This window comes from Seriola dumerili, unplaced genomic scaffold (genome assembly GCF_002260705.1).
Source record: "Seriola dumerili isolate Sdu_G_001 unplaced genomic scaffold, Sdu_1.0 BDQW01000273.1, whole genome shotgun sequence".
Lineage (NCBI taxonomy): Eukaryota > Metazoa > Chordata > Actinopteri > Carangiformes > Carangidae > Seriola > Seriola dumerili.
In genome coordinates, this window is record NW_019174528.1 from 1,409,301 (window position 1) to 1,420,378 (window position 11,078).

Genomic DNA, 11,078 nt, shown 5'->3' on the forward strand with positions numbered 1-11,078 from the left:
CACACCAACCACCACACCTTCACCTTTCAGCTTGTTACCTTTCTTTATGCTGTATCCACCAATTTGCGACCTAAAGGGAATTATTACTTCCTGAACATTGGCATCAGACGTAAAATTGTGAGGTACAGAATCAAGAGTCCTTATCGTCCTCACCCCTTCAGTGATGTGTTGGACAGGAAGTCAAACCAAGCACCAGCAGACATCTTAAGGTGTTGACTGATTGTGAGTTCACCCACTCCTTTTGAGTACATACAGTATATGACCAATCAAACGCAGAAGCTCAGCTAAAGTTGGTAATTGGTCAAACTACTATTTCCATGATCAAGAGTTCATCAAGAGCATTTTGGGGTTCCTTCTTAAAATCAAATATCTACTGTCTCAGTTACTATAGATGTCCGCCAGATTTAATATTCAGAACTAATCTTTTTACATCTTGACTTTTCTTGAACATAATTTACATGATGTCAGATTTTATTTCAGACTATTTAAAGTTTAAGGGCATTTCAGTTTTTATTGTACATTAATGTTCATGTGGGTGGTGATCAGGATGTTAACTGCAATGACTCAATGTCTGACATGTGGTGTTTGGTACATCAATTTATTACCGTCACCATGACCAAAAAAAAAAAAAAAAAAAGTTGGTTTCTCATTATAAGGAGAATTTTTTCACATTATAACTAGATATTTTCAGGATGGTTCCATTACATTTCTCATCATCGTTACATCCAGATTTATTCATGAATGACAATTTTTTGACTGTTATTGTTCAGTTGTTTATCAGCAGGATTACACAAGAAGAACTGAACCCATTTGCACCCAAACCTAGTGGAGATGGTGATGGGCATGGGCCGTTACATTTCGGTGAGGGTCGGGTTAAAAGGGGTGGATCCAGGATTTATTTATTTTATGACTTTCCATAACATTGCGAGAGGAGGCCTTTTTTTTGACATTTTCGTCAATATCTCAGGAAATAATGTTTATATTGTGATGTAAATGTTTAGGTTGAGATCTATGAGTTTGTACAAGTTGGTGAAGATCCAGATAATAATCCAGATCTAATAGACATGTGTGGGACTGTTTGGAGGTGTACACTCTACTGGACGCCATTCTAGTTATATATCAATGAACATTTGCGTTTAAACATTATGGATCTTGATCTTGTGAAGATTTTTTCATATTTCATATGTTTCAAAAAGTTTAATGTTCTGTACTTTTCGTGGCTCTGCTACAACTGGGGTCACTGGCTCCACTACAACACAAATACCGTTGGGAAATTTAAATTATATATAATTTCTAGGGCTGCCCACAAATACCAAACGCTAATGACTGAGACGGTCTAAGTCGACCAAATTTTGATTGGTCAGTTGGTCACAGGACAAAAAAAAACAACTTGACAGGAAGTCACTCAGTCAGTCACGGACAGACGTCATTTACACGACGGGTCTCTAACTGAGACTCTTGGGTTTGACTAACTGGAAGATTCAGTAATGAAATAATAAATGCGACTTAAGAGATGTAGTACAATAAATAGCAGCAACAACTTTATTTTTACTAACACACGTGTGACAAGCGAGACAACATTCCTGTCTTACGGCAACTGAAATATCAAAACAACCTGTGAACACAGAACAGGAACTCCAACGCTTCAAGCGGCTAAAGGAACGACCGCAGCTAAGGTGACGCAAACTCTGCAGACAAACATTCGCCTCTCATTCATTGACCTAAAACAGCGCTTGTCATTTGAAACATGTAAGTAGCTTAAAGTTAGCAACTTAGCATGGACGCTAATGCTAACACTCTCCTTGCTGGTTGTTACGACACTTTCAGAATCATTACCGTGGCTCATTATCACGGCTTTGTATTTCTCTGTACTGTAGCACGCCGTTAGCCGTGTTACTTATATTCTTTCTCAGCCCTGGACTCAAACCACTTTCTGATGCTCCCCCCAAAAAATACTAATTTAAGTAATTAAATTAATATCATAAACGTGCAACGACTAGTCAGCTAATCGCCTGAACTGACGACTACCAGTCGACTAGGAGAAACTTTGGTTGGGGGCAGCCCTGATTCCTTCACAGTTGGAATGGATGTTATGGTTTGTTGTGTGGCTATAATGTCTTCCTTCCTTCCTTCCTTCCTTCCTTCCTTCCTTCCTTCTTTTCTTATTTTAATATAATATGAAAGAGTCTTGTCTGTGAGCTACAGCCTACAGTTTTAACAACTGCAGTTTTCCACATATCAGGGTGGTTTTGGCCAGAAGCCAGAACTGCAGCCCTGAACTGTGATAAGAAGACCACTGGTGCTAAGCTAAATTAGCCTCGTTCATGGTGATACAACGAGTAACTGACAGGTTAGCTAAAGAAGCTAGCGACCACTGTGACTTACCAGCTCTTAGTTTTGACTTAAAAAGTAAAGCACTTTAAGTAATTTAATATATGATACTCGAGTTTGTATCTCATAACAAACAAAGACAAAATCTTGATTTAGTATCTCACGAATTTCACGTAGAAAGTCAAAATGTTTACGTACTATCACATCATTTTAAGTGAGCATTTTTATTTTTAATTCCTTCTTAACATTTTACTAGTTTCCTTACTTGGAAAAATAAGCTTCCATAGCACCCAGTATTCTCCTTAGCCACAGTGTGAGATCATTCACAAGATATTTCAGTGGAATCTTGACTACTTGTCTGTATTCGGGCTTAAATGTGATTTGTCTGTATCAAAGACAGGTCACCAAAGCTGTAATAGTATTACACAATGTATAGATCAAATACCATGGGTTCAGAAATGCTGAAGTTTCTGTGTGGATATTGTAATTTAGATTTAATTTTAAAGGTGCATGAAAGATGCAATTGTTTCAGCAAGTGTTTACAAAACTCAACGTACACCTTATCGTGGGCTTTGAGATACCAAAATAAGGGCTCTGGGAAATAGAGTATAGGGTGTTGCGACTTAAAAATATATTTCTATTTATCAGATATTCCAAATTTTAATCTAAAAACAACCATTATTTAAACCTGAGATTCAAATTTTCAAAACTCCATAAGCAATTTCTGTAGAAAAGATAACGTTGGCATTCGACTGTTAGACTGTGGCCTCCCATCTCAACTTATCTCAGATCAGTCGTGAACAAACCCTGGTAAGGACATACAACAAAATGTCTAAAATACAAAGATTGATCTGCAGTTTTGATGCTCACATCACTAGTGGTACAAATAGTAAACATTAGTGTGGGTCCTGTCACGTGAACATTTTGGTGTTCATTAGGTTTGCGGTGGACGCAGTCACTGTGACGCTGCCGTCAGACAACAGTGCTGATGTCGTCGGCCTCGTCGGGTTTCTTGGGCTTGCTCGGGAGAGATTTGAGGTACTCCAGGTGGCGCCGGGCGTCCTCCTGGTTCTGTCGGACGTAATACACCACATATGAAATGACCATGGCAAACCAGCCAAACATGGTCACCAACATGGCGTAGTCTGTGGTCCTTTTGGCCAGGTTGCAGAGGTCAGTGTCCACTGCCAAGAAAGGTCTTCCCTCCTGGTCATGAACCTCTGAGCTCCTGCAGAGCACGCGGGCGGCGGCATCGTGGTTGTGGGCCATTCCGCTGATGGCCTGCTGGAGAGCACAGTCACAATGCCACGGGTTGTCGTCCACGATGACGCGGGCCTTGAGCCGAGCGAAAGCATCCTTGTGTACGCTTGTGATACGGTTGTGGGAGAGGTCCAGCACCTGTAAAGTCGCCTCTATGCCACTGAAGGCTGCTTCCCCTAAAGTCTCCACAGCGTTGTAGGAAAGGTTAAGCTCCCTCAAAAGCCGAAGTCCGTGGAAGGTTTGATCGGGCACGGCTCCGATCTGGTTGTGATCCAGCCTCAACAGGACAGTGTCAACCGGGAGGCTGGGGGGGATCTCTTTGAGGCGGGACTGACTGCAGGTAACGTTGATGCCGTGGAGGTGGGGGTCACGTTGGCAGATGCAGCCCTTTGGACACATGCTGGCCGAGGGGAAGCACAAGGCCATGAGGACAAGGCTCTGAAGGAGCAGGCACATGGGGAGGGAGCGTGACAGCCACAGGTCCAGCAGAGTCATACTGACCGGCCGTCAGCAGCATCCCGCCTGGGGCCACAACCGCCACTCATCCCTCACGCACATCGCATAGTGTTGACGGTTCCTCACTGACTGCCCACTGAAGATACTGGAGGGTGAACCGATATTACCATGCTGGGTTGAGGCCTGAAACAAGATCAAACACAAAGACAGGTTGAACTATTGTCCGTAACCCGCGTCAGTGTCATTATCATGATAGCATTAGCTTGAACTGATTGTTGATAAGTTGACAAGAGACTATCATGATTTCTGATTTTGTTTGACTTTTATCTGTGATTTGGAACAAGGTCAAACCTAAAGCAAAGGCGTTTAAAAGGTTATTTCAAACTGTATCTAAGCTAACAACGTCAAAACATTTCTTCTCCATGTTTTTGAAACTGGCCTGATAATTGATTTGCCTGACACAAGAGGAGCTCGGTTTGCAGTTGACAAGCAGCTTCCGGACAGCACTTGATTTTTAGGAGTTGACTATGGTTACAAGACATTTTATAGGGATGCCATTCAGAGATTAAAAGATCAATACCAGCCTCATGTTACAGCCCTGATGCCACATTAAAATTATAATTAGTTTCCGACTTGTAAATAGTGTTCTCATCAAAATCCATGTTGTAATTACAAATGAGAAACTCTTCCACTTAGGAGTGGGCGGATCAATCCCAAAATATCTATACTTGAAGATCGATTTTAGCGTCAATAGGATCGATACCAGTTTCAGTTTCTCTCTTCCAGGTTGGACGAGATCTGTCTGTGCAAACAACGTTCTGCTGCCGTGGACACATGTAAGTTCATCCCACTGTTGCCACTGCTGTTGCTCTGAGTACGTCAGTTCACATCGGCCGTCTCCAGCGCCCACCTGTGACCGGACCTCACTTCCCGGCTCTACATGCAAGTAAACACCTTCATCGGTTCTTTTTGCAAAGACCAAATGTGCTGTTGTTTTCAGCCAGTTTCACTATGAGAGAGAGCAAATCAATGCACTGTAGCTCTACAGTGAAATAAGGTTTTATCCATTTGAAATAGTGAAATATTTTATAACGTCTAATCCATGTGGTGCTCACTGAGATCCGATCACAACTGGTCACTTTAGATGCATTTGTAATCCAGGTGTGAACTGACGTACTTCGAGCTCACCACTTGTAATCGGGTCACTCGAGACGGATGTTAATACCAGGTCTGAACAGGACCAATGCAACTGCTAAAAGACTGTGGCCACACGTGGTCTAGACCACCTCTGAATATGGTCTGAGTGATCGGATCTCAAATGCGTCTTGAGTGCGTCCACTTGTGATTGGATGTCACGAGATGTTGGATGTTACTCTGTAGAGCCTCATTTTCTTTGTTACAGCTTTTACGCCTCTTCCGGATTATACCTTTGAAGCTAAATGCTAATGTCAACATGCTAACATGCTACAATAACAATGTTAGCGCTGATGTTTAGCAGGCAATGTTCACCGTCTTATATTAGCATGTTAGCATGTTGACATTTTTATTGGAATAAAACAAACATAAACACAAAGTGCAGCTGAGAATAATGGGAATGTCATTAGTTCTGAAGTTATTTATAAGATAAGTATTAGACAGATTGAAAATTGGCTGTGGATGAAAAGAGGAAGTCATTAATAATAATTAAAAAGGGGAACAGATAAGAATCTGAATCATGAACTGAACTGTTGTTCATGTTGCTACTAGAGGAGACGTCACTCGGTCTTTAGGACACAGTGTTTGGGAACCATGAATGTCTGTATAATATAATACTGTGGCAATGAATGGAAATTAAATGGAAAGAGTGAAAACTTTGACCTGCTGGTGGCACGAGATGGAAAGATTCATTTTCACCATGAATGTCTTTACAAAATGTCAATCCACCCGATGGTTGTTCAGACCTTCCAGTCTGGGCCAAAGTAATGGACCGACACTGCTGTCCCTCGGAGCGAACACCGCCACCGCCACTAAAAAAAATGGTGCTGTCACATGGAATCTGGAGCCATTAGCTCGCAGGGCCTTTCAGATGACATGAATATGTGACTTTGTGAAGTCTTATTTCTGTCTGTTGAACCAAAAGCGTCTCAGAATAAGGTCCTATGCAGCTCTAGGCTTGTACGTGGGCTCTGCTAAATTTGGTTGAAAAGTTTATGTTTTTCTTTTTTTAGGGAGGTTACATCTTAAAGAGTGTGTGCAGGGTGAACAAGTTCCTACTGCGTGGTCAATGGGCAGACTCACAGGCAGCGTGAAAAGCCTGGTATCATAGCTGTCCTCTGACTGCATCATACTGTCTGCACGTCTCCAACAGCTGTGTCTTTAGTGTGTTTTTGTTCGCATACGAAGAGATGGGACTGGTCTCAAACTCAAACCTCACAGTCGGCCCATCGCTGCGTACGGTAAGGGTGATTGTTGAATAGTTACGGCCTCTGAGCTCCTGGCGGTCTGACACGCACTTTGTTTGAAGCAAACTGAGGCTGTGACCTACGGCGGCCCGGAGAGCTCAACGCACTGCAACTTCAGAAAACACATTCAAACCGACAAAACAGGATCACGTTCAGAAAACATCGTCAGCAACTTCATGCGCTGCAAATACTGACAACACAAGCAAACACAGAAACATGCAGCACAGACGACAATGGAAGTGTTTCCAGGGGACACAAAAAAGTGATGAACCCCTAGCCATCTTCATCAACAAGGCCCATGGTGCGTGGAAGCATTGACAACAGCAAAAGGAGAAAGGCGAGAATTATAAAGAAACTAGAACCACCTCCTCGTGGTCGTATCCCTCCGCCACTCAGACTAGTTCCAGGTCACATCCCTGTTTATCCACGGTCAGAGAGATTTTGTCATAATTGCTGTGAAATCTTGAGTAATGACTAAAAACTGTTTTCTGAGGTCACTGTGACCTTTGACCTTTAACCACCAAAATCTAATCAGTTCATCCTTGAGTCCAAATAAATGTTTCTGCCAAATCTGAAGAAGTTCCTTCAAAGATATCACATTCACAAGGCCAAAACCATGTTCTTGTGAGGTCACCGTGACCTTGACCTTTGACCTGTATCCACCAAATTCTACTCAGTTTGTCCTTGAGTGTAGATGAACGTTTTTACCAAATTTGGAGAAATTCCTGCAAGATGTTACTGAGATACTGCATCCACAAGGCTGAAATTGTGTTTTGTGAGGTCACCACGCCCGTCACTTTTGACCCCCAAAATCTGATCAGTTCGGCCTTGAATCCGAGCAAATGTTTGTGCCAAATTAGAAGAATTTCCATTGAGGCGTTTCTGAGATATCGTGTCCATGAGACGGACGGACAGACAACCTGAAAACAAAATCTCTTCTGTAGTTTTGCACCAACGCTTCACCTGCTGTGTCTGTGTTCCCTGAGATGGGAGGAGCTCTTTTTGTTTCAGAAGGGTGGATCACTAGGACGAGCCGGCACGTCTCACACACTGCGACCTGCGAAACCTCGCGGCGAGGCTTCTGCTCTGATGTCACTAAAGGTCAGATCACCTGACCTGTAAGAATGAGGGATTACACGCCTTCTATCGGCTGACAGCACACCGCCGTCTCCGCGGGCACGAGACTGATCGTCGTAGAGTTTAATCAATTATACGTTTCAACAGCTGCACAATCAGTGGGAGTATACACAGTCTTATTGATCATCCTACAGGTTTGTCTGTTGTGGATTTGAACATTAACGCCTGAGTGTGATGTGAGAGGCGTCGCTCAGTCTCCTGCAGAACAACGGACCTTTACAGAGACTTCACGTTGTTTTACGATCTGCTGTTTTGCTTCAGTCTCTCTGCTGTCATCACTGTCATCTCCAGTCGCAGCAGGCAGCTGTTCTCAGCACAAAAAACACTGATGAATTCACTGTGGACCACCAAACAACACACACACACACACACACACACACACACACACACACACAGAGTCACCGACTGGCTGGTGAACACTGTGGAGTGTTTGGCAGCTAAAGAGCCAGATATTTTTCTAATGAGGGTGATACTGTAACTGTGTTTACAGTATCACAGAGGAAATGAATTAATGCAGTGGCACATTCCACTGGACAGGATCAGTGGATAACAGTGGCTTCACAAAGTCTCTTTTTGCACGCTGTAGATTTTAAATTGCAAATGGATAAAAACTGCCAGTCTGCCTCTGAATCCTTCTGGCAGCAGTTACAGGTTCAACTCCAGGGGCCAGATGCATAAAACCTCTGTGTAGATTAATGACTAAAAACTAAGTGAAGGCACGAACCAAGAAATATTCACACCCGTTCTTTAGAGATCAGAATCGTAAAGCCTTGCGTCCGCATGGTTCAGCTTTATAAATCTCACTCGCTGAGAAATTGGGCGCCTCATTTCCACAAGTGATGAGACACAGAGAAGAAAGACGAGACAGAAGAACAATTTCACTGATTGTGAAACTGAGGTAAAAAACGCGCATCTGTTCTACTTTAGTACAATCAGTGTAAAGTAAAGTCCTGTTTTACACTTTACTTAATTTACTGGGACGAGTCTTAACGAGGCTCCAGACACTGACACTGAGATTAGTAAATATCAAAATAGTATGAAACAGTTACAGAATGACTCACAATAAATAATAAGGACATTAAACAATGGTGAATGTCATGTTAAATTTACTGAATATATAATATATAAAGAATTGAACAAATAAAATAAGAAACATCTCAAATTGTGGCACGAGATATTTATGGATTTACGTGGAATGTAATCTATGTCAATGCTGGAAACCTGGGATCGTCAGTCTCCTCACCTGCACACCGTTAAGATTGATCACTGAATAACATTCACTAGTTCCAGCTTCACCGTAAAGATCAGCTGCTTCTCCTGGTTGTATTAGCTCCATATAGTGAATCAAATATATTTAGACAGGGAACTTGTGACGGCTGATTTTTTTTGTTTTTCTAATTTCAGACATTTCATAAATCAACCGAAAAAGGAAAATAATTGTTATGTGTTCCTTGATATAGCAAATAGTCAATTCAACAATTCTGCTATGAACAAGCACAAACTGCATCATAATTGTAAAGTATAAAATATTACATGTATATAAATATGTTTAGTAACATTTAATAAGACTTCATGTTTTTAGTTTGGACTAAACAGAGGTAATGACAGTGAATATGCATTTTAATCTAATCTTTTAAACTGGTTTTACTGTTATTCCAACAATATCCTCCCCCCACATGAAAACACCAGCGTCCTTATGAAAACAAGCAATTTGTAAAAGTTATTTACAGTCTGTTTGGGTCTGAAGATTCATCTTCAAAGGGACTAATTGAGTTTGTCTCATCGCTCTCTCCATCCAAATGAGACAAGGCTCCATAGTCAGGAGTCTGGCTGCTGTGAATGTGACAGGCTGGAGGATAATAACTAAATATGAATCAACACAGCTCCATGTGACCGGGGTGGATCTGAGGAACAGCACCGAGGAGGAGACCCAGCTGCTGCCTACAGCTCCTTAAACAGAGCTAATGTAAACCTAGCGCTGTCTGAACTGGCCCCGTTACACCTTAAATGGAGAGAACGTCACGCAAAACTCCATTCAATAATTTCCTAATTTTACACATCCATCTTTACTGCCATTTAATAGTGAGACTAATTGCAGGGTAAAACCCAGATTGTGAATCCAGAGGAGTGATATAGTAATTCGGCACATTAATAAACGTTTCCAGCTTCAGTTATTTCAATAAAAATCTAACTTCTATCAGCGGCTCGCACCGGTTGCTGCCGCCCGCCGCGGCGCATTTAATTGGGAGAAGATCAGAAGAAACTGCGGCCGAAGCGGGAATAAAGTTGGAAATGGCAAGAAAGTGAGATCCGATGGTACGTTCACTGTGCGCCGAATTAATGTGTGGCTTTTAATCGCGTGAAATTTACGTTTGTTTGTATTCTAAGTGCGGTGTCGTTTCGGTAATAAGCACAGAAACATAAAAATAGATCTTTTTGACAATGGCGTCTGGCAGGACGTCGCCTGAGAAAACATCACGCACCAGCCTACCTGTACTGCCAACACCAAATCAACGCTTCATGTTGTCTAATGGTCAGAAAAGGCGGAATACAGAGCGGCTGGTGAAAGTATACATTTATAATCATCCAATATCTGAATCATAAATCACATTTTAAAAAAAAGAAGAAAAGAAAAAAAACAATTTCTCCATGCACAAAAAAAAAATAAAAAAAATAAAAAAAATAAAAAAATAAAAAAATGAATGAAGGCAGCGACAGTAGCAGAGGACAGACAGCGCAAACATAACACAGCAGAGACAGGCATAGGAGCAACAGGCGACACAAGTCTCCTCACCAGCAGTCACAGTCATTAGCTGTTGTCAAAGTGTTCATATCACAGGGAGGTGTTGAGACCGGCTGGGAGGGCAGCCCGTCTGCAGAGGTATCCGCTCTCTGGTGCACAAGTCGCAGTGTGAATTCGCATCTTCTTTTTTTTTTACCTTACCCAGAATAAAACACCGCACAGGAGTGAACGGTGAGAAAGGGAGGGGTTCTCTGTGTGAAGTCACCGGGTAACAGACACAACCTCACTTCCCGTTGCAGCTTTCAGTATAAAATCAAAGTTGGCGTCACAGTAATTGGGTTTATGTAATGTAGGAATGTAATGTAAGATGGGCTCGTTTAACCAACATGAATATATTGTGTTTTCTGGATGATATATATTTTTTTAATGTCTGTACCTGAGTTTTTAACTGTGAATTAAAAACAGAAGTCTAGCTTTGTTGCTTGTTTTGGCCAACAGATGGCGCTAGCTGCTAGCTGCTAGCTGTTAGCTCTAGCAGCTTCAGATGTGAAGCCAAAACCGTCGAAATATAATCGTTCAATCAGATTTTTCTTTTTTTTGTTGTTTTCTCTAGGCAGAGAAAATGTTAGCTGGCTCACTCATTGGTTAGGAGCTCATCACCAGGCAGTAAGCTAACGAAACAAAATGTACACAAAGCCCCCAGCAAGAAC

General features: G+C 42.0%; 1 protein-coding gene across 2 annotated transcripts; it reads right to left on the minus strand.

Annotated features, from left to right (window-relative positions):
* Positions 1-643: 643 nt before the first annotated feature.
* lrrc3b (leucine rich repeat containing 3B) lies at positions 644-10,525 on the minus strand. 2 transcript variants are annotated; one of them, XM_022757327.1, is made up of 2 exons: positions 10,420-10,525; positions 644-4,230 (listed from the first exon to the last, which is right to left on the minus strand). In XM_022757327.1, exon 2 carries the CDS (start codon positions 4,084-4,086, stop codon positions 3,304-3,306), a length of 783 nt encoding a protein of 260 aa, XP_022613048.1. In that variant the 5' UTR covers positions 4,087-4,230; positions 10,420-10,525; the 3' UTR covers positions 644-3,303. The 2 variants fall into 2 exon arrangements, with proteins under 2 accessions (XP_022613048.1, XP_022613049.1); XM_022757328.1 differs by lacking the exon at positions 10,420-10,525 and adding an exon at positions 7,840-7,882.
* Positions 10,526-11,078: the final 553 nt, after the last annotated feature.